Consider the following 23095-nt stretch of genomic DNA (forward strand, 5'->3'; position numbering starts at 1 on the left):
AAGAGGCATCTTCTGAATCCCCTGCCCTCTCACCCCCTCTTCCCATTTACTGTTCTTATTTTACGGCACTGCTTAGGTTTTTCTTTATTGGCAGAAAGCCTAAATTAAAGAGATCATAAATGCAAAGCTTTAAGACAGGTAGCAAGAAGTAACCAAAGCATGAACATGCTTACTACATGCTCAGGACTTGACATATCTGTTAAACAAATTCACTCAGGCTGTGACAGTTACATTTGAGGTGCGATGTACATGTTTGTATATTCGCTCCTGTTGAGTCTGAAACATCATGGGTGCCTACAGAGAAATAATGCTTGGTTAAGCTTCTTTACATCTTGGGCTAAAAGGTAGTGACTTAGACTATGCTATGACATTTGCTGATAGCTTTAGGTAACATATTTCACAACGTTGGCTACAGCTGCCCCACTTGAGTTTCTGGAGGAAAATGAAGCTCTTCTTGTCCCTTCCAGTGGGTAGCAACATGAAGGCTCAGCCTTCCTCAACCAATTACTCATCCAAAGCAGGCAAAATTCCCCAGCCTGTGTGAATTCAGATGGAAAAACAATCACAAGGCAAAGGAGCCATTTCTGAAGAGACACCATCAAGTGTCTCTGTGCTGAAGAGCACTGCAAACTTGTCTGAGGACAAGCACGCCTAAGGGGTCCAAACAGACAAGACAATCCAGTGGGTAAACTTCTCACCCCAGAGAACACCACTACGTGTTATCTTAAAGAAATAGGGACTCCATCAAAACATAAAAGCCCTGGAGACATGAGACCCTTCAGTCTAAAGGACATGGCAAAATAAACCCCCGGTGTCACATGCAACATGCAGGGCTGGGGACCACACAGTACTGAGTGTTCAACACACCACCAATGGAAAGGACGACAACTTAATAGTAACCCATAGGCAAAAGCAAGTCAAGAGTTGGTTACCATTCCCTTCTCGTGGGGTCCCTGAATCCGTGAATAAAGTGCTCATGATTTTTTCAAAGTTGCAGCTTGGCTCCATGTTCTCCGGATCTTCAGCGAAGTGCTTCAGCATCTCACGAAGAACATCGTCCAAGGAGGTGGCCGTTTCATCGAGGATGATGCTGGCTCTGGCCAAGAACCCATCCAGGTCTCTGTGGGCTCTGACTTCCTCCTCAAAATTCTTTAATTTCAGATACTGTGTTAAGAAGAGGTCACAGCATTAGATACATGCAACACCTAACAGCAAAGGCCTAGGATCTGTGTAGTTCACAAGCAGTTTTTGTTGATGTTACTGCCACCCAACCAGTGATTCTGCAATCAACCTGACCATTCAGATCACATTACAGAAGAAAAGGCGGTTTATGCATTGATGCATTGTGCATTAATACATTGAAGGCTTGCCTTTTCAATGCTTATTCTAACACAGTACCCATAGGGAAATGCCTAGACACCATTAATTCTGCTTTCTATGTCAGGATATAAAAAACATTAGGATTTTTTTTTGCCTAGGATAAAGCACATAAGTTAGCCTAAAAGAAAAATGCCTAAAGGTAGCATTTAAAATCCTCTTCAGGTTTAAATAATTCAGGAAGTTCACAGAAATGTAGGAGAAGTTATTTGGAAGGAAACTGAACTCAGCAGTATGAAAAATTACCAGTATGCATCTCAGTGCAATCTAACCCAGTTCTACTCAAACCATCTCTCCCCAGTGCCCCAAGTTAGGGAGCCTGAAATGGGAGATGGTTTCTTCTTTTGTGCATAACGTTTAGCTTTGAATCAAATAAAGAAGGGCAGCAGACAGAGGCTAAAACTGTCTCAACTCTCTGCTGGTTCCCTCTATTTTACCAGGCTCATTGGCCTTGAGATGGAAGAAACACCCCTGCGGTATTACAGAATCTCAACTCCTTTCTGTATGTGCCAACTGTGAAGTTTGTTACTTGAGCGATCAAAATGCAAATGCACGGTTCCCATTTCACAGCCCTTGGAAATCCACACATGGAATTAGCACTCACAGTGCTGGTCAGGAAGGACTGACAGTTCTGTCCTCTCCTTCAACAGTTTAAGATTGAGTGAGGAAATGGGAACTGCACTTTGTTATATGGATCTTCCTTCCGACGGGAAAGCAGCCAGGCTTGAATTCATGAAGCTGAGGACCAGATTGTCAAGATACATTTAAACCTCAGCTCCCCTTAAGCTCAGTAACAATCTCTGAATTGCTTTCACAAATCTGTCGCCAAGTTGCCTTCACAACCTGGACCTTGGCACGTTTTCCCCCAGGTTAAAGGGCCACCCCTAAGCCTGACTCATGGATCCCCTCCTCTCACACGTACCCTCTCTACCTTTTCCATTTATAGCCTAGACACAGGGAAAAAAAATGCTAACATCTCACTAATTACTGTAATTATCACAGCAACTATCAAGTTGTCAGTACACATCCATTGCAATTAGCACTGTTTTACTTTGCATCAATCACTTCTTACACAGCGTTCTGGAGAGGGAGGATTCTCTGAAGTATTTCAGCTCCCACCCCCAAGGCTTTGTTACCATCTGCTCTTAGGAGAGGAGACAGTGACACAGCTTCATTAAATTCCACCTAAAAGAGACCATATAACTGCAAGTGGCCACGTCGACCTCAAATTATCACGAGAGCAGATTAAAACACCTATCACCATCTGTAACACTGGTGTTCATGGGGTCACCATATGACCAGCAACCACCTCCCAAAGGTAACTCATTTTGGTTTGTCTGGCATGCAGAGTCCAAACTAGGCTGTAGGTTCAAACAGCAAAGAGGCCAAATGACCTAGGCAGGATTTAACAAGGCAGATGGCAGAGGAGATATCCATGGAGGTATGAGGAAGGTTAAGAGCATTAGGAGTGCCAGGGGGGAAGAGTGGCTTCATGTCACCAACTTCTCCCATGCTTGAGAGAAGCCACCACAAGCAGAACACTGGAAGGAGAAAGTTGAGGGATAGCTGAGAGAGAACAGAAATGAACCAAAGGCATTCAGAAGAGAGCTATTATCTGCCCACATCATCTCAATCATTTCTGATCCTCCAGCAAGCTGTGCGTGACAGCATCGTTTGCTTGTTGTGGCAGGACAGCCCTGTCAGCAGCTTACTGCAAGTCATAAGGATGAGGCTCCAGCTCTGCCACAGGCTTCAGGCAATGCCTTGGGTAAGTAATTTTCCATGCTACATCCTTCTATCCTCCTGTTTTATTCCCCTGCTCCTTTACAGGAAATAGGGGCAATATCCATCCTGGTTATCACTCCCATAAATGAACATATCTTCCCCGATGTTAACATTACAAGGCAACTACATTGGAAGGATACAAATACACTACCTCCCCCCCAAGACAACCCAAAATCAAATTAGTGGGAGCACTGGTACAGCAACACCTCAGAGATAGCTCAGAAAGAACTGTTCCAGTCAGGACACTGGTGGTTTAAGGAGAGATTAATGATTGCTCCTTCCTTAACTATCCTTAGATAGTTAAGTCACACCAGGATACCTGATGCTGGAAACCGCTTAGCAAGAAACCCAAGACAGCTACCCAATAGCCATTTTAATAGCACTGAGTATCCTTGATTGCAAAGCTGCACATCGCATGGCAACAAGAACAGAGGCTGTTGGCTCAACTAGGAACATGTTGAAACAGCCACCACCAACTTAGGGCATGTCTCTTGGCCAAAGTCACACACTACCTGTGCAGAAAAGAGCTCTCAATGCTTACCCAAGGTCTGAAATGCAAGTTATCTGCTGGCTGGCTGTTCTGAAGATCACCTCCACTTACAGACACTGCAAGAGCCTTATAAAAAGGGGCATCCAAAATCCATGTTGTCCCAGGCAGAGCTCTACCTCTGCTATTGCTGTGATCAGTTGGGCAAATTTGCTCAGAAACACACCATGATAGTAATGAAATAGTTCAAATCACACCAACGAGCTGCTCCTTATTTATGCCTACCAAGTGCCACGCTGGACAGCAACTTGCCTGAGGCACAGATGGCCCTTCCAGCACTCCTGAAGGGACACAAGTACCACAGGCTACCACCAGACACAGGGACAACCTAGCAGGGAAACATCTCTCGACAAAGCTTCTGACTTGACCACTTTTCTGCTAGCAGTTTGCTCTTCACAGACACCTGAAGCCATCTCCTCTGTGACTCAGGTCCCAGTTTCCTTTGCATTTAAAGCACAAAATTTCCACTCATCCTGCCTGGAGGCAAAACCTGGTAATAGCATCTTCTCTCAAGCCCTGCTAAAGCACACTAGCTCTCTGGTATTTGCTGTTCAACAGCTCACTACAATGCTCAAGCATGAACTCTAGGCCAGAAAAAGCAGGAATCCTACAGCTCTGAAAAGGAAAATTTAAACAGAAGAGACACTTCTGTGTTAGCAGTTTTAAAGTATTTCTTATGGGAGGCAGATCCTACATTGGAGGTTAGAATTTGCACTTTAAGTGATTAGGTTCTTAGGTTACTTTCAGTCAAGTGTATACAGCTCAGAACCGCAGCACTAGTATTAGACAAGACAAATTACCGACAAAGACACTTCCATTCTGGAGCACAGAATAACCAATTTTAACTTCCATGGCTTACTAGCAAACAAGATTTAATTTCTTTTTGATGGTGGTGGACTTTCTTTGTTTGTTTTTTTTTTTGGGGGGGGGGGGTGTTTGGGGTTTTTTGTTTTAACTTAGGGGGAGAAAGGTTTCATCTACTGAAGCCATCACACATTTTCCTCCCTCTATTAATTCAGCCCACTTAAATACCTTTTTTAGGATTTCAGCTTAAAGGCCTAAAAGCAAAGCAGAGCTAAAGGGCTCTCTGTGATTCCCTAAAAAGCCCCCAAGGCTTTGGTACATAGGTTTCAGAACCCAAGATAACAACCTTCAACGAAGCCTGCAATATGATTTACCAGGATCAGTGATGCTATAAGTTCACAGGCAGGCAGCCAGCCCCTCCAACCAACAGATGAGGCAAGACTCAAGACAACTCAAAGCTTCACAACCCCAAAGACTTCATGTGGTATTAGATATCAACCCATTTCCTCCCTGCATACTTTGTGTGCTTTCATAGTCAGAGGTTTGTAATAACAGAGAGTTTATATGAGGGTTTTTTTGCACTTTCACCTTATTGTTACTGAGTTACAGTCTCGAGAGCAAGTGTAAACTAAGCGTTGTTTCCTAATGGTCCTCCTAGACTGTGTGTTTCCAGGGAATTCACTCCTGCTGAACCTCATGAAGGCAGACCTGATTAGCTGGAATAAACAGGAAACCAAAATCACAGCAATGTCTATTGGGTGTTTCTGCTTTGGGCTCGAGAGGAGCTCAGCAGCCTGAATCTCTATGGTGTATGCTTGGATCCCTTCGCAGGCAGCTGCAGAAGAGAAAGCGATGAATTAACATGTCAAGGAATTGTCTCAGACAAAAAGCAGTGGAACAATCAGAATTACAGAGAAACTGGAGAATGGGCAGCACATGGCTTGTTAGGTTTAAAGAAAGAGGAATTCAAGGAAAAAGGCACTAACATGCCCTCTGTCTAGGCCAGTAACAAACAAAGTGTTTTAAGGTCCTTTTCTCTGCTTCTAGATGACACAAGAACAAACTGACCATGCAGCATCCCTACTTACCTTCCTTGATGTGTGCAGTAACACGCAGCCAGCACTTTCATTCTCATCTAGGAAAGGCAAAAATAAAATCCAATCAGAACAGTGTTGCTATCACAGGTACCTGACAGGCAGCAGGAACCAAGCAGAAGGCTCAGAATGAGGTGTAGTATCACTCTTTTGGCAGAGGGTGATCTCTAGAGCAAAGCAGAGATTCAATTTTTACATTTCCCATTTTGGAAGTGTAAACCAATTGCAGAAGCAGCGTTTAGCATTATCTGATTAGTAGGGGGTTGTCGCTTGCAACTTTGGGGGGGGGGGTATTTTCAGATTCGCTATGTATTTTTACTCTTCCCTGCCTCCCAAAACCAACTAACTCCTAATCCTGTAGGTAATCATTTAATCCAATGCATCGCTGTTTGATAGATTGAGGCTAAGATTGCATGAGTCACGCTCAGTTGGAAACCATTCTTGTCCTCCTTAAAAGAGTCAACAATAACACCCAGGCACTTCCAAGGGAGCAGGCCGCGAGAGATCACACGCAGTGAGTCCAAGATGAGCAAATTAATGTCCTGTCAACTCACCACGCTGCCTCTATAAATCTCAGTGTAAAGCAACGGCGCTCTTGGGAAAGAAAACTGCTGTTTAGAGACTATTAAGTGTCACTTAACATGTGGCCGAGAGACAAGGGCAGGGGTACAAGGAAATTCCCAGTTCAAACCTTTCAAGCACCAATGTTAACATTTTGTTTGGGTATTTATGAAGCAACTTTTGGGGTATAAGCTAAAAGACTAAGAAAAATCAGCTGGTTTTGCCACAAGTCCATTCCATACTGCTTGCATCCAAGGCAGCTTCTCTGTAGCATCATTAGTAGCACAAGTGCTGTCTGTGCATCCTTCTCCTTAAGTCCTCATCTTCACCCTCCAAAAAAAAAAAAAAGCCCACAAGACTGAGCTGCTACCAAAGTAATACATGAAACACGTGAACAGTTGCCGTTCAGATGAGCATGGAAAAAACCCACTGAAGACCAAAAACTTTTCCAGAGGCCAAGCTGTGGAAAAGTACAGAGATTTAACACAGGGTTACAGCTACTCAGATGAGGGTTTTGCTTGCTTTCCAGATCTGGGCTTCCAAATCCTAACCTATAAGAACTGCTGCAATCCCTTTTCACAGGCTGAACACACACACAGAGGCACCTTCAAGGCTAGCCCTTGTACTCTCCAAAATATAAGCTGATTGAGGATGCAATTCACATGACAAGGCCAGAACTCAAAAACAACCCAACCACTTTTTGCACAGAGAAAGCTGCTTTAATCAACACCATCCCTGATCAAACAGGAATTCAAGTCATGCCCATAGTAGGGTTAAAAGGCTACAACTCAAACTCGGAGCAGATTTGACTGCAGTAGAGAAGAGGGTTTCATCTCCCTTATCTCCCACCAAACAAAATAAACCAGTTCAGAGGCTTTGGTTACATCGCCCAACTTTGGAAGAAGTTGGGTGCTGTACATGTGATTAAAAACATCACTTAACTAGACAAGTCTGCTGGTGCAATGGTCCCAACTATTACTGTGCTTTTGATGCATCTTTTGGAAAACACAAGCTGTTTTATCTAAAGAATGCTATTTATTATTAAAAAGCAAGCACCCAAATAAACCAGAAACATCAAGCATTTTCCCTAGGCTCTTACATTTGTAGTTCTCCATGGCTCACTTACTCAATTTACAGCCTAATTACACATGCAAAAGTATGCTGGAAAATTTGGAAGCCATAAATATTCAGTGAGGAGAAAACATGTTTTGGTTTTTTGGCTCTTGCAAGAAATAGTTTTATAGAGACAAAAAAATACCCCCAACCCTGCACAATGGCAAGCACGTGCTAAAGAGATATCTGCATATCTGCAGTCTGTCCTTACAGATGCCTGCAAACACAACAGAAATTCATGCTGTCCTTTTATCACGCAGCAACTCTTGGTTCCTCTTATCGGTGTCAAGCATGTCTCAGTCTTCTCTACTGACAGCTCTCTCAGGTACTCATCTCGGATGGGCACCGAGTGCTGTTTTATCACCACAAGCAAAACCATCTAATTACATTTGTTGGACTAGCATCTTTCAAGCTTCTCAAAAAAGCTGTTCTGGGTATGGAGGTGATGATTCGGAGCCTCATTCATCATTTCATCCAAGCAACATGCCACTCAGACTTGATCCACAGAGAGAAGACAGCTGGATATGGCCGTGCCAGTTCTGGGTTGTTATCATAAAGGCCCACTGCAGTGCTATAACGTTACTCAGGGACAGTAGCAAATCCACTGGAACATGAAAAATAGGAGGAAAATACACACAGACTTGCCAAGCGCTCTCCTACCCCACTTATGAGCCACCCATTTAGTTACTGTGGGGGAATCCACTAGGCAATGTGGGATAAAACCTTGGCAGAGCTCAAGGCCAGGTTGGATGGGGCTTGGAGCAACCTGATCTAGTGGAAGGTGTCCCTGCTTGTGGCAGTGGGGTTGGAAGTGGATGATGCCAAGGTCCTTTCCAACCCAAACCATTCTATGACTGTATGATGTTTCATGACACATCCACCCGGAGACAGCTTGGCTAAAGCCCAAGACCAACCACCATTAGCCTTTCACCCATTTTCTCCTCCTTCAAAGCATTATTATTGCTTCCTTCCAGTTACGGAGGAGCTCAAAAGATGCAACACCCTAGAGCCTTGCCCCTCTGTGGAGCAGCCAGCCCTTCATGAGGACAAAACAGATACAGAAAGCCATGAATCCACCCTCTATGACAAAGAAGAAACTACCCATTAATCATCAGTTACATCTCACTACAAAGAGTAACAACAAGAATTCGCACCTGAATGTCAGGATTAAGCATACTTAAACAGAAAGAAGAGGTCAGAGCCATGAGAACTTTTCACTTCTATTTTTACAGTCCTCCTTGCTGGACAAAGCACACTGCAAAACTCTATTTTAGGCAAGCTAGCTAGCTACGGGCATTACTGTGTGTGTCCTCACACACAGTTAAAGGAGAGCTGCCAGGGGTGGCTGACCTTATCTGTTAGGCTGTGCTCCAGGCTCTGCCCAAGGGAAAACCAAAAAGCCAGCAACGCATCTCCAGCATCCCCTGGCAGGCACATCAAGGGGACACTCATATCCCGAATTCCTAGGACGCGTGCACACAGGCACGCAGCTCTACTCGCAGTGACTCGCTGGGAGTTCACTTCAGTTTTTAGTGAAGCTGAGGAGCTGCCAACGCTGGACTTACACTTGCGGCCTCGTGTCAGCACATTGAGAGCTCTGCCAAGGCACTGTGGCACGTCTCCATTGTTTATTTCCCACCATTTGCAGGAGAACAGGGCCCATCCAGCTTTAAGATGAACAAGGAGATTTAATACTTGGAAGCAAGAAATGGAGCGGGAAATTTGCTGTATTCCAAAGCGGTTTTATCCACACTGCCCTTCGAATAACATCCCTGACAGCAGCCCAGAGAAATTAAATCCCCTACTTGCATCCCTGTCACCCCCTGTTTAGGCAATGCCGTCTTCTATGCAAAGGCAACCCTGAAAACAAACCCATGAAAGTCATATGCCAAAGTTGAAGGCCTTTCACCTTGCCTTAAGAGATCTCCTTTCACTTAAGATCCCCTTTCCCTGCTACAGGTCCGCAGTGCTGCCCTTAACACTTGAGAAGATCCAAAAGTCTTTGGAGTGAAGCCACCACTGGAGGCTTGCAGCATCTTAAGACCGTATCTTTCCTTGGGATAAAGGAGTGGAAATTAGAAAGCAGAGATTTTGGCTGTGCAGGTCTCAGTGGACATTACTTTAGATTTATATTCACTTCCAAGTGCATCTGCATGGTAAACAGGCTGATAAATCAGAGCAGAATACATAAGCACTTCCATGGTTCTCTCAGAGAAATATCAAGCATCTGGTGTTAAGTGTAAGTATTTAAGGTATGGGGAGTTTTAGTATAAAAAAAAAAAAAGCTATTTTATCTGGGTTTTCTTCAGGGGTTTGAGCAAATCTAAGCTCAACCACTTGTACTGGATCATGTTGTGAGCAGAAAACTATTCTGCTTTTAGAATCTGTTGCCTTAAAAAATAAGAACATTATCACATAGTGTGACAAGAGCTTGTTATGATCAGTGAAGACACCTCTAACTCATCACAAGGGGATCCTCTGCTTCGCTGTCCTGCCATGGCTGTCCTGAGTGCGGACTCATCCCCATCAGACCCGAGTAATTTAGGCTAAATATTGTTAGATAACTAACGGTGCCCCAACTATCCCACAATGGGGCAGCAAGCTGAGGTGCAGCAGAAAGCCTAAAATCAGCTGGGTTCACCCCTCTTAAACCAAAACCCAGGTTAAAGGCAAATGTGAATAAGCAACAAGCTGCAAGTTTGTGGAGCAGGCTGGGAAGGAGCAAGCAGGGTGAGGAGGAAAGCCTCACCTGAGTAATGCTCAGCACAGACATCACAACAGCTGGGGGTGTGAAGGACTGTCATCTTGCACTGCACTATGGACATCATCTAGGAGTTAGAAGACGACAGTGCAGACAGACTGACCGGGGCTCTTGTACAGAGCCAGGACAAGATAAGGGTGTTGAGCACTGTGTCACTTGTCACATGCAACTCCTCAGACACGCAAGCACTGCACAAACAGCTTATTTGCTTTGTGCTTTTTAAAAGAAAAGCTGCAATAGGTTTCACAGCATCATTAGGGCTGGAAGGAACCTCTGGAGATTATCTGCTCCAACCTCCCTGCCAAGGCAGGGCCACCTAAAGCAGATTACACAGGAATGTGTCCATGGTGGGTTCTGAATATCTCTAGAGAGGGAGATCTCACAACCCCCCTGGGCAGCCTGTTCCAATGCTCTGCCACCCTTAAAGGGAAAGAAGTTCTTCCTCGTGCTGAAAGCATACTTCTTGTGTTATAGTTTATGGCCCCTGCTCTTTGTCCTATCACTGGCCACCACTGAAAAGAGTCTGGCACCATCCTCCTGGCACCCACCTTTGAGATGCTGATCTGCATTGATGAGATCCCTGCTCAGTCTGCTCTTCTCCAGACTGAAGAGACCCAGCTTCAGCAATCTCTCCTCCCAGTAGAGATCCTCCATGGAGAAATCCCCCTTGGAGAGCTCCCCCTTGTCCATCCTTGTGGCTTCTGCTGGACCCTCTCCAGTAGGTCCTTGTCTTTCTTGAACTGAAGAGGCCAGACCTGGACACAGCACTCCATATGTGGGCTCATCACAATCAAGTAGAAGGGGAGGATCACCTTCCTCGACCTGCTGCCATGCTCCTCCTGATACACCCCAGGATACAATTTGCCTCCAACTGCAAGGACAGGGTACTAAAAAACCCAGGAGAAGCTGCCCCAAAGCAAACTCAAGGTGAAGCACCTAAAAGGAAGAACGTTGCCTTTGTGCAGAACCACTCGTGCTACCCAACCCCCCCTTCACACACATACACCTCCCTTGGCTTTGTGAACACCACTTTGAAAACACCCTCATCAGGAAATTCGGAGGGAGGTCATCTCCCCCCCCCACAACACAACCAGCGTATCCACTTTCCATTAGAGTATAGGAAGCTTCAGGAGCCCAACATCCCACGCTGACATCAAACTGCTAAAACAGGAGTTATCAGATGGAACGCGTGGGTCAGCATTGTGCCTCGAGACATAAAAAGGACCTTGGTATTAATGTGAGGAAATGTGACTATTGTGTGCAGAATGATACCCATTCAGGCCCAGACCACTTGTCTCTGGACACTACTCTCTCTGGAATATCCTTGGCGCCAGCATCTAGCATTTCTCCTCGTCCCCTTAAAGAATAAAGTCATCTCAGCAGGGGCTGGGCCAGGAGTTAGAGCACAGTGTTTTGCTCCGAGCAGCAGCGTCGGGCGTGCACGTGTGTGCCTCTGGAGTGGATTACAGGAAACTGTTGATTCTCCGTATCTAGGAATGATCAATTGTCCAGAGGGTGGAACAGGCTTTAATTTCTCATGAAGCGTAAATCGTGTTCCGTTATTTCCCCCCACACACACCCTGACAAAGCCACATCCTGCTTTCCAATTGGCTTTTCACTGCCATCAGGGCTTTGCTTTCTCCCCCCCAAAAGAAACTGCTTCAGGCACCTCTCTGCAGCTAAACCCACTGGTACAAGCATCAGCTCTAAGTGACAACGCATAGTGCAAAAGTGGAGCAGCTACAGCCCCACAAATCCCTACTAAGTTGTGCCCACATTTAGGAAACCCCTGTGCAAACACCTCTATTGCAATCTGGTAAAAGGAGGTGATGCATTGTTTTTAAGGCCCAAACTACAAGAATGAGCTCCAAAGGACTGTTTTTAACCCCCAAACTGCAAGAATAAGGTCCAAATGATGAGAACATTTGCCTGGCTGATTTAAGGGGGCTGCCAAGCAGATAAGAACACTGTGACTGACAGCAAGGCTGTGGCTCTACACACTTCACAGACCTACTGCAACAGATGATGCTTGCGTTGCTTGTCCACCAACTTTAAGGCTTAACCTAAACCAAAATGCTGGCTATAAATCCCTGCAAATGAATACAAGCATGCTGCAGATGGTTGCAGCAAGATGGCTGAAATCACTAGTTTGATGTTTCTGCAACAAGCTGAAGGGATGCAGGTACGTATACCTGCAGCCCAGGCTCCAGAGGGATTTATGGAAAAGCCCATGTATAAAATACAAAAAGAGATAGTCAAATTGACATCCAGATAGCAGTAGGACAGAAAGGTTAATACACTCCTAGCTAAGCGAGATAATGGGAAAGCAGTTGTAAAGCCATCCTGATCTTCCCCTGCAAATGCAGATCCCAGGTCAAAAAGCATCCAGCTTCCCATGAAGACTCACCTTCATGTTGAAGCTGCTAACATTTGCTGAAAACACAAGCATTATCACCAAAACCTAAGCTAGAAAGACAAGAGACCAAAGAGAACAAGTGCTTGTCATCAGCTACTGCAAGGAAGCAACAAAATACCCAGGAGAAGGGACCCAAGTGTCAAGATTAAGAAGCATTAGTGCCTAGGCATCTGCACTGATTCTGGCCCAACATCCTATGCAGCTGCAGCTAGTATTCATTAAAAATGAGACAGGCCATACCTTAAACCCTGGATTTCTCCAAGCTCTCCTGTTTTATATGCAGCTGTGTGCAGAGCCCAGCATTTTATGACAATGGTTAATTGTCACAGTTTTATGGGACATGCTATGTTTTGTTGGCTCAACGTTTAATCCCAGGCAGTGATCTCTTTAAAACAGAATTATAGTAAAGTGCATCCAATTATGTTCATAAGCAAGCTGTATATACATCATACAGAGACTAACAGCTTGACAGGATGATGGCAGAGCTGTCACTGCATCTGTAATTCCACTTAGGTTGCCTGCCAGCACCCGGACCCTGGGGTACCAACTTATCCTCTCCCCAGATGGGACTTCTTGGATCTTTCAGCCCTACACCTCAGCAGCAGCAACCTCACAGCAGCTTGCTGGAAAAGGTCTCAATCAGGAGACAATTCGGATACCACTTTCAGCCAAGAATCCCGACAGTGATGCCTGGAACACGCACAGATACCACATTTGTCTTGTTTCAAGTCACCCTAGAGGTTTTCCCTGCTGGAGATTGAGCAAATGTATTTCATGCAGCAAGTACATGTGACACTAGGGAGCAAATCAACAAAAGCAGCACTGGAGAGCCCTCTTTGTGCAAGAGGGCCCATGTTCAGTCCATCTTTGCCCAAGCCTCAGCAGGTGTTGCATGACACAACAGCATAATATCAAGCTCTCTGGCACAAGGAAGCCTTTCGGCTCAACAGAGGTTTCACCCAGCTTGGAGAAAGCAAGAAAATGAGGTGGTGATGGAAAGATGTCATTCCTAGTTTTGCTTTTCCTCTGTGATTAAAGCGCACCAGAGGATCTTGTAGGATCCTGGTGCACTAGGTCCCTTAAGGGTTGGAAATGAGGTGTTTAGGGGATGGCTGCATTGCCGGGACAAAACCTGCTCTCTTTTCAGCACCGCAAGTGCTCAGCTCCACAGTTGTGTTCCAGGAATGCAAAAGGTTGAGTATAAAACAAAACTCTCAGAGAGCAGCAGCAATGCAAGGGCACTTTTGGAAAGCATCCCCTTGCAGAGCTCAATAAGGAACAACACACTCCCAGGCACACCTTGGCCATGGCATAGTTAAACTTCATTTTTAGAAGGGGCTTAGGAAGCTTGTGAAGAAGGTCTTTTTTCCAACAGGTCAGGCTACTTTCATTAGAAGAGCTTAAGGGGCTCCTCTCAGCCACTTTCAACCACCTCAGAAGTCAGCTTTCCAGGAGGATCAACTTAACTCTCTGCAGCCAGAGACTGACTTTGTGTGTATATAATCCACTCTGGAAGATGCTTCAGTAAAACTGCTTCTGAGGAAGAGCTGACAGCATAGGAGACTCAAGCACCTGGGGTCTGAGGAATCCTATGCCTGATAGAGAAGAATCTGGGTTTTGGCTACCTGGACTGCTTTAATGTCATGGAAAAGCAGGAAAAATAAATCTCATTTCAGACCTGCTCTTATTGAAAGTCTGGACCTTTATTCTGTCTGAAGCCCACTTTTAAAACCTGCATCCTCACATTTGTAAAGGAATTCCAGCACATCAGAAGTCCATTTTTCCCTAAAAATGCTAAACATCTCAGCTGAACAACAGGACTAATACCACCATCACAAACATCAGTGCTGCAGGGAAATAAGGAAGCCTTTTTTTGTCCTGTTTTGAATGGAAGGGAAAACAATTATCAAAAGCCCAGGAAGACACACAAGGAAAGTCAGCTTCTTCAGACACTGAAGAATCCACAGCACTTACATTCCTCATCCCAGAACAATGCACCCCACGGCATTAAGCCCAGACTTGCCATAGCAGAGCACAGCTCCCTTTAAACCTTTCCATTAAGATGGCATTTGTAAAATTGCAGGCTTGAAAATTGCTAGATATTATTCCTAAGTCAAATTCACTGCTCTGGTTCAAAAAGTAGACTTCAAGAGGGCCAAGCAGAGGTCTGGGCCATGCCTATTCTGCATCACCATTTCCAATAATCACTCACTATAGGTCAACTGTAATCTAAATATAACTTAAAGGACTCTCCAACACTGACTCCAGAGATAATCCAGAGCCCTTTCATTTACCATCCAAAATAGTGCCCACACAGGCTCCAGGATGCCTTCCAGCTGCTGGGATGAAACCCAGGCTGCTGCCATCTCCCAGAGCTGCATTTTCCAGCAGCTGCACCATTTAGCACATGCATTACAGAGGATGGTAAACAGTGTGCTAGAGACAAAAGCAACCTTTAGAGCAAACCAGGGATTTTATCCCTCGATAGACAGCAGTTTAGGTAGCTACACAATTTGCGTTAACCAGGCTTTGCCCTTCACCTTGGGCAAAGCTTCTAAAGGATGCTGGCTTGGTAGGGAGCGCACAAAAAGCACTGTCTGGGGCAGATATGTCCATCTACATGGTTACCTGTCTATTCTTAGTCAAGGAGCAGCACAGTACCACTGCCAGCAGTAAGAGCCTTAAAGCCCCTGCTAGACAAAGCACTCCCTGCTGCTTGCTTTCAGATCAGCATTCCTTTACCCCCTCCCAAATCACTTGGCACATAGGAGCAAAGCCACCTCTCCAAGCTGACACTTGCAGCTCCATGAGGATGGAAGCCTTAGGGATGCGTTTTCTCTGCTGGATTCATCCCCAGCCCCAAACAGCATTGCAGGCCCCACCACCACAAGCAAACCCTGTCCTCCTCCCCTGCGTGAACCTTGCAGCAGGTACAGATCCTACTAAAGTGTATTTAGGGGAGGAACTTGGCACACTGGCCCTCACCTGGAGCAGGTAGTTTGTATTTATAGAGCACAATGCACAACAGCAATGCCCCGAGTGCAGACACAGCTGCCTGACCTCCATCAAAGGTGTCTAACAGGATGGTTATCTCCTCGTGTTTGCTATCTGCCTCCACACAGCAAGTATAGGCATTACTTGCGTCCAAGCCAGGGTGATTAACCCCAAAAGGCAGGTGCCATAAGCCCCAAAACACTCTCTTCCTTCCCTTTCCATTTGCTGCAGAGAGCAGTGACTGCCCCAGGCCATCCATGGCTCCCATTCACCTCCAGCGTTCCAATTCAAACATGACCAAAACACCCCCAAAATCCCTGGGAAGCCCCAGAGCAGTGCCTGAACGATCTATAGGGATCACATATACCACAAAAAAAAAAAAAAAAATATTAAAAAACCCTATTTCCCAGCTAGAAATGGCTCTGCAGCAGCCAGGCAACAGCAGTGAGAGCAGTGGCAGGGTGTCAGGCCCCAAACCCACAGCCCTGTTACCACAGGGAAGGGGGGAAGGGAGTCAGGACACTTCGTGCTGCTGTTTCCTCAGGTTTTCCATGATATCATTCCCAAGTTGCTCAGGAAGGAACAACCGTGACCCCCACAGAACCCTTTTGGGGTGGTGGTGGTGGCGGTGGCACTCACCAGCGGCGTTCGGCGGCACCTCGAGGTTAACGTTGACGAAGAAGCGGATGCTGTCCCCCGAGACGACGGTGTTGTTCACGGCGTCGAAGAGCTCCTCGCCCCCCGTCTCCTCCTTGGCCTCGCAGCCGTCGTCCATGTCGCATTTGAGGTACCCTGGGGACAGCGACAAGATGGGGAGGGTGGTTAGGGACAAGGCGGCGGTGCCGGGGTCCTGGCGCTGGTTGCGCTGCGGCGGTACCCACTGGTCATGGCCGCACAGGGCCCTCAGCAGCACCCAGCGCCTCGTGATGGGTTTCTTTATCCCTTTGTCTGGTGGAGGGTCAAAGTGAGGAACGATCAGCTCAGGTGTGGCTCTGAAGGGCTGGTTATGGAGGCGAGACCACAGGCTTCACCCCCTGGGTGCGAGCAGCAAAGCCAAGAGGCAACACCTCGCTCCCCTCGGATCCAAATCCACAAAGGAAACTCCCAACCTGAAGCCATAAAGATCACCAAGCAGCCACCGCCGCCTCAGCCCACCCCAAACCCAACACCTCCATCCCCTCGGCTGTCACCGGGCAGTTTGAAACCGAAGGAGGAGGGGAGGCACAAGAAAGGGAATAAAAAGTTTCCAAGGAGACACCTGATAGGGATGGACCGACCCGGAGCTCCCCATGGGGCAGAGGAGCAGTCACTGGAGATGGCAGCGCTGAGAAAGCGAGACAAGATTCTTAATTACAGCAGACAACTCCTTAGCCTTTTGCAAGGCTTCTAATGAGAGTTTAACCTAGCTTCACTCAACAGCAACGCTGGCTCACTGCAATGAGGCAGCTGGAGGACTCTTGTGGCGTGCTCGTGTATCGTGTTTAATTAGGGGAATTAGGAACATTATAGAATGTCAATTTTTTACATTACCGGGATTATTCAGCAGCTTCTGACAAAGTCTTTTTCTGCCTAATTTGAAGCAGGAGGGATCCATTTCACGAGCAGCGCAATGAAAAGGGTGAGCTTCGAGGCTTGAATGGGAACTAAAATATTGATGCCTTTTAAAAGCTCGGATAAGCAAAACGTGGAGGCGGCAGCAGCTGAAAGCAGCAGGCAGAGCCTTGGAGGGATCCTGAGACCACAGCTCGCCACCACAAAAACAAGCCCGGAGCAGGGAGGCCACAAACAGGAACTCAGCAACACAGGACAGGGGCTGCAGCACTTCCTGCTGCGAGCAGCGAGATGACAGGCACTCGTCGTGTGCCCGGGAGGGCTCAGAGCTCTGCAAAGGGCATGCAGGGGATTCAAGCCTTCAGGGGGCTTCTGAGCTGCTTATTCAAGGTGTGGAAAACACGGCAAAGAAAGTCATTCATAGAATATTCCCTCTCCTGATGTTTCCCTCCTTCATTTATCTGCTTGAAAGGAATAAACAGGAATCGTCCCCATCAGAACCACTCTGAAGGCTTCAAAAAGCATCCAACGTGCTGCAATCCCCACCCAGCCTGCCAGACAGCAAAATGCATCAAGGGTGCCATCCTCTGCTGCTGGTGGAGCTTAGGCAGCTGTTGCCGTCCCTGCACAACGGAAACTTAGAATCATAGAATCATAGTTAGGGTTGGAAAGGACCTTAAGATCATCCAGTTCCAACCCCCCTGCCATGGGCAGGGACACCTCACACTAAACCATGGCACCCAAGGCTCTGTCCAACCTGGCCTTGAACACTGCCAGGGATGGAGCATTCACAGCTTCCCTGGGCAACCCATTCCAGTGCCTCACCACCCTCACAGTAAAGAACTTCTGCCTTATATCCAATCTAAACTTCCCCTGTTTCAGTTTGAACCCGTTACCCCTTGTTCTCTCACTACAGTCCCTAATGAAGAGTCCCTCCCCACCATCCCTATAGCCCCCCTTCAGATACTGGAAGGCTGCTCTGAGGTCTCCACACAGCCTTCTCTTCTCCAGGCTGAACAGCCCCAACTTTCCAACTTGTCCAAAGACAGAAAGAAGTGAGGTGAGGGAATGACAGGAAAGCCCTGAACACAATACCTGAAGCACCATGGCACTGCAGGCACCACCGAGGATGAAATACCTGCACAAAGGCTGGCAGATGTGCCAGGATTGAGGGGCAACATGTCCTAGAGGAATGGAGGACACCTACACAGGGTGCCTGCTGGCAGCAGGAGTACTACGAAGCCCCGTGCAAGCATCTCCCAAACAAAGCACCAAATGTGGGGGTTGGTTCCTCTGAAACACATCACAGACATCATAACCTTTCCTCATCAAAGCAATGGTCAGAGTCTCCATCGTGCCAGAAGAGCTTGGGCAGCCCTGCAAAGTAAAAAAGTCAGCCTGGGGTAGGCTCAAATCCACGACCCTTTTCCCAATGTCCCAAAGGGGACCCTTTTCCATCTCAGCCATATCCATGATCGCAGCCCCAGGGCAGTTGTCACAATAGATTTGTGCTTCTCCATCCTTCCCTCTTTGGGGTCAGATGGGAGGGACATGGGGGTAAGATGGTTTGAGCACACAGCTCAGAACATGGTTGAGTTTTTCCCCGCTGTCCTAATGCAGTTAAGGCACAGATGCATTAAGTGGGTAAAAGCCAAGCAGTGAAGAGTATTTATTCACTTCCCAGGGCCACTGAAACTGGCTTGGTATAAGCACAGCAGCAGTGGTGGGCCCTGAGAGCAGAGACAGGCGAGAAGCAACACAGGAGCTGGAAGAAGGGCAAGGGTGGAGTAGGATCAGAGGGTTGGGCAGAGGTCAGCGAGGACTCTGGCAAGGGAAGCATCCTCTGTTCCTCCCTCTTTAGGGGAGGAAAGAGCAGAACAAAAGGCAGCCGAGCCTCATGTCCCTTGGGCAAGGGAACGGACAAAACACTCAGCTTGCAAATAATCCCAAACCTGGGCTGCACAGGAACTGCACTCCCGGGCAGGTGTCTGCTTTGTCACTAAACCACCTCAAGGCTTCAAACCACTCCTGGGTTGAATCCTTCAAGCCTATCCGTCCGCCAGGCTGTTTTAAGACGTGAGCCAACTTCTGCCTCTCAAAGGCAGGGCCACCTCGAGGTGAGGAGATAAGCTGTGTGCATGGCAGATGCACCTACCCTTCCCTCTGAGCACAGCTCAATAGCTGCCTCCAGCCTCACAGCTGTTTTCTTCCCCATGGCCTGATGATCACGGAGTGCCACCCCTGCTGTTTGAAGGGCAGCAGATGCCACAAGCGACAGCAGAAGCTGTTCAGCTCTTCTCAGAGTCTGATTGGTGCTCTGCAGAAGTTCAGAGTGGGATCTGATGAGGCCAGTGCATCATTTGTCTAAATATCAGTTAGATTTCCATACGGAAGCACTGTCTTAGTAATGCTTTATAGCCTGTGTTATGAGCAGTTGCCTCAGTGAGGTGGAAGACTCAGACACCCTTGCATACTGACTCAGATCAGCTGGGAAAGAGTTTAAGATCTCCAAAGTGGTGCCCCCTCATCCCTATCACTGCTGATTGCTACCTTCATATGAGGGCAACATTTGTTGATGCTCCATGAGATACATTATAGGGCGAGTCAGACCTCTGAGCACAGCTTCAGCCTGAAATAGGGTCTAAAAGCAGTACAGAAAAGAGATTTAACTGAGTTAGGAACCAAGTTAAGGTTGGTTGAGAATAGGTGTCACTCTCCAGCACCTTTAAAAGAACACCATGGTCATGACCATCCCCCTCACTCCACCCTGCAAGACAATTTACAGCAAAGAGAAATGGAAAAGCATTGAAAGTGCATGAGAGCAAAGGACAGCAAGGCACCACCCTTCAGTGCTGCAGGAACTAAATCCACTCCTCACCCCATACAGCCGTGAGTAGCTCATGCCTTGACCCCAAGCCTTCTGATACCTTAAGCCCATCCTATGCAATATTAAACTATCTCCCATTTTATGCAGGTGCTGGGAAAACAAATAAAGCTAGAAAATGCAATTTCTCTATCCATCCTCCCCTAAAGCATCACCTTTTCCCCTGCAATTCATGGCTAGCCCAAGCCTGTCTTGCCCTAACATCAAAATACCCATCACTAGCCTGCTCTCTTTTCATCACCTCCTCAGAGGCACTCCATCTCCCTGGTCCTGCTGCTATAAACCCTCTCACAGCTTTGACAACACACCTGCCCTGCAGCTGTTTTGCTTTTGAGCTGAGCTTTAAGAGCTCAGGGCTTTGTGGGGAAAGGCAGTGAACAGAACAGCAGCAATGGGAGGTGGCGTTGCCTCTCCCACCACTGCTTTGGTGACACTGGCAGCTGCACCTGGAGTGATAAAGCTCAGCACAGTAGTAATTAGCAGGAAGCATAACTTCAGCCACATCATATATGCTCCCTAGAAGGGTTTAAGTGCTCTGTGGGAGCAGCACTTGCAGCCCAGGGCCTGCACACTTCTCCAACAAAGCCAAATCTTAATCAAACTCAAGTTTCCTGGGAGAGAAGCAGCTCTGTTGCCAACTACATCATCTTGCATCCCAGGTTATGAGTGTTACGCCAGAGACAGCCCCAGCATAACCTCTCAGTGAGCCTCAGAGAGGACAAAGCAAATCATGGTATTCTAAATCAACATCTGCAAGCATGCACGCTAACCAGGAGGCTGGGAGTGCAAATCCATTTACCCTCATTTTGCTGCAGACTCAGTTTAACACTGTAAAGCCAGACAAAATAACTGAGGAGGTTTGGGGGTGGAGATGAGACATTTTTCCTTTTAGCATTAGCCTAGTTCTGGGCATACGCATGCTACACATTTTATTTAGGCAAATATATTGCTGCTATTGCTTTAACAGCAAAAACTTACAGGGGTGAGATTAAGGTACGTGTTCATGTAGTGACATTAGCAGGGCAAAATAGGAAAGCTGAAAAATCAAAGCTTGTCAAAAGCTATCGACCTCTGCCAAGTCTCTGCAAGAGTTGCAGCCTCAGTTTCTGTAGGACCACATATGCTGTGTTAACACTCTGAATACTCAAAGCAGTCTTATGGAAACCACTGATTTTCACCCTCCTCTTGCAAGGTAGTCTGCATTAAGTCTGGAAAAGCATTCTCATTTACAGCACCTGTTTGCAGAGCTACACCTATGCCCTCAGCCAAAAGCAAGTCCCTGCTTCCAGGATGACATTGCCTCCTCTTGAGAGGTGGTAGTTTCTTCCTCCCACAAAATGTGTCTTCAACAAGACAGAAAGCTGAAGTTACATTAAAAGATTTCTTTTGAGCTCTTGTGACTGGCAATCCATCTTTATCAACTAGCAGTTCCAGGTTTCTCAGCCGAGTTTTTAGGCAGAGAAGGCAGCTAATTGCAGGACAGCCCTTTTTATTGACTATGTGAAACAGCAGTTGTGGTCACCTTGCCAGAACATAGGAACATCAGTACACACTGTGCTCCGCCTGGGTTCTAGCAGCCTCAGGCATTTCACACTGGGAAAAGCAAAGGCTTTCCTCCTAACATCACTGCTTCTGCTATTTTTGTCACTCATCCTGATCCATTCAGAACTGAAATCCAGCGGTTGGCCCCACTCAGCATTTCCAGCTGTAAACCTCACACAGCTACATAAACAGCCAGTCAAGTGAATTGGCAAGTCCTCGCTTTGGAAGAGCCCAAGAGCTATTTACATCAACTTTCTCAGAAGAATTACACGTCAAGTACAAAAGGGCAACTGAAGCAATAATATATTCAATAGCTTCTAAAGGTAAGGGGGCATCACCCTAAAATCGGGTCTGGTTCTTTGAGCAACACTGTAAAGGAACTCAGAGAGAATTAAGTCTTAAATCTACCTAAACCCTTGTCATGATACTGGCATTAAGTTAAAAAGAAGTCAGCTTCAGCTGATTTTTCCACTCGTGGATTTTCAACTTGCTCTGTCCAGCAGCAGACACTCGTTTTCAAGAAAAGCATGAAGTTTTAATTAATCTGAAGTGATCAGTCTAAGCTTTCAGCTCTTGCTTTGTTCCCCGAGTGCTGCAGGCTTGCAGCCTCACTGCGTCACTCGGAAAATACCCAAATCCCCAACACTGGGTGCAAAAGGAAACTCAATTAATAGTGGAGCCTCCACCTCCATTTTGACCTTTACACTCTGCACAAAAACAGGGACTTGTGTTGCCTCCAAAGGTTAGATAACCTTACAGTTAGTTAAAATTAGCAGGGATCAAGCAATCAAAGGATTCAAGAGAGACAGGGAAGAACTTTGTACAAGTGTTAGCAGTCCTCCAGTCTGCACAGCATTCTAGGTAGAAAGGTTTAAACAGCATCCCACTCACACACTAACCAAGACAAGCTTCTGATCCCATCTCATATGTCGATGCATCTCACCTACTTATCAAAATAGTTCTATTTCAGACAAAAAGAGAGCAAGTGCATTGATGGAACAGCATCTTTTTGGTAAATACTCATACATGCTCCTGCTGAGGGGTTTACTTATTGTTTTGGCTCACAAGAGTCTGAAAAGCAGTCGTTTAAGATTCCTTCCTAACAGTTTACTCCATTTCACAGACAAGAACAATTGCAGGGCTGTACCCACAGTGCAATATCCTCCAAAGGCTGCCATCAGCTCGCATCTTACAAAGCTGTCTCCCACAGAATTAAAGATTTAAGCGCTGCTGATTAAATAAAGGAGTTCTCTGCATACAGCTGGGTGCTCACTAGAATGTTAAGCTTTTCCTTTGGTTCACAGTCAAGAGATTCCTTGGCAAAACTCACTATTTTTGTCCTAAGGAGCTTTATCCGTCATGCAGCAGGCAGCCACATGGACAGGGTTTATGCCTGCTCAGGAGAAGACAACTAGGGAAGGTAGGGGTCATCCACACACTCTGTTCTTGGACTGAGGGTTTGCTGCTGACAGCTTACTGGCAAAAGGGGTCCTGAACCTCCCATGCTTTTGTTAGAAGACCTCCTTTATTAAACCAGATATTACACATTGGCAGAGGTAGACTAGTGACTTCTGTGGGTCATCTAGATGAGATTTAGAGAAGTATCCTCCAATCCCAGCCCCTCCACAGGTAGCTTAATGGGTGGAAGATCTGGGGAACTGTTGGA

At 46.6% G+C, this 23095-nt stretch overlaps 1 protein-coding gene across 8 annotated transcripts in view; it reads right to left on the reverse strand.

The window, feature by feature from the left end:
- Positions 1–23095, reverse strand: part of SLC4A11 (solute carrier family 4 member 11) — a 144474-nt gene that overhangs the window by 51648 nt on the left and 69731 nt on the right. For 6 of the 8 annotated variants that reach the window (XM_062619971.1, XM_062619970.1, XM_062619973.1 and 3 more), the window contains 4 exons: positions 16092–16244; positions 5602–5648; positions 933–1164; positions 232–294 (listed from right to left, as the gene is read on the reverse strand). In XM_062619971.1, the coding sequence (XP_062475955.1) occupies positions 232–294; positions 933–1164; positions 5602–5648; positions 16092–16244 (495 nt within the window). The remainder of the gene's footprint in view (positions 1–231; positions 295–932; positions 1165–5601; positions 5649–16091; positions 16245–23095) is intronic. The other 2 variants (XM_062619972.1, XM_062619969.1) reach the window with 1 other exon arrangement.

Source organism: Pezoporus occidentalis, unplaced genomic scaffold (assembly GCF_034315485.1).
Source record: "Pezoporus occidentalis ecotype Australia unplaced genomic scaffold, CSIRO_AGI_Poc_V1 ctg217, whole genome shotgun sequence".
NCBI classification, from domain to species: Eukaryota; Metazoa; Chordata; class Aves; order Psittaciformes; family Psittacidae; genus Pezoporus; species Pezoporus occidentalis.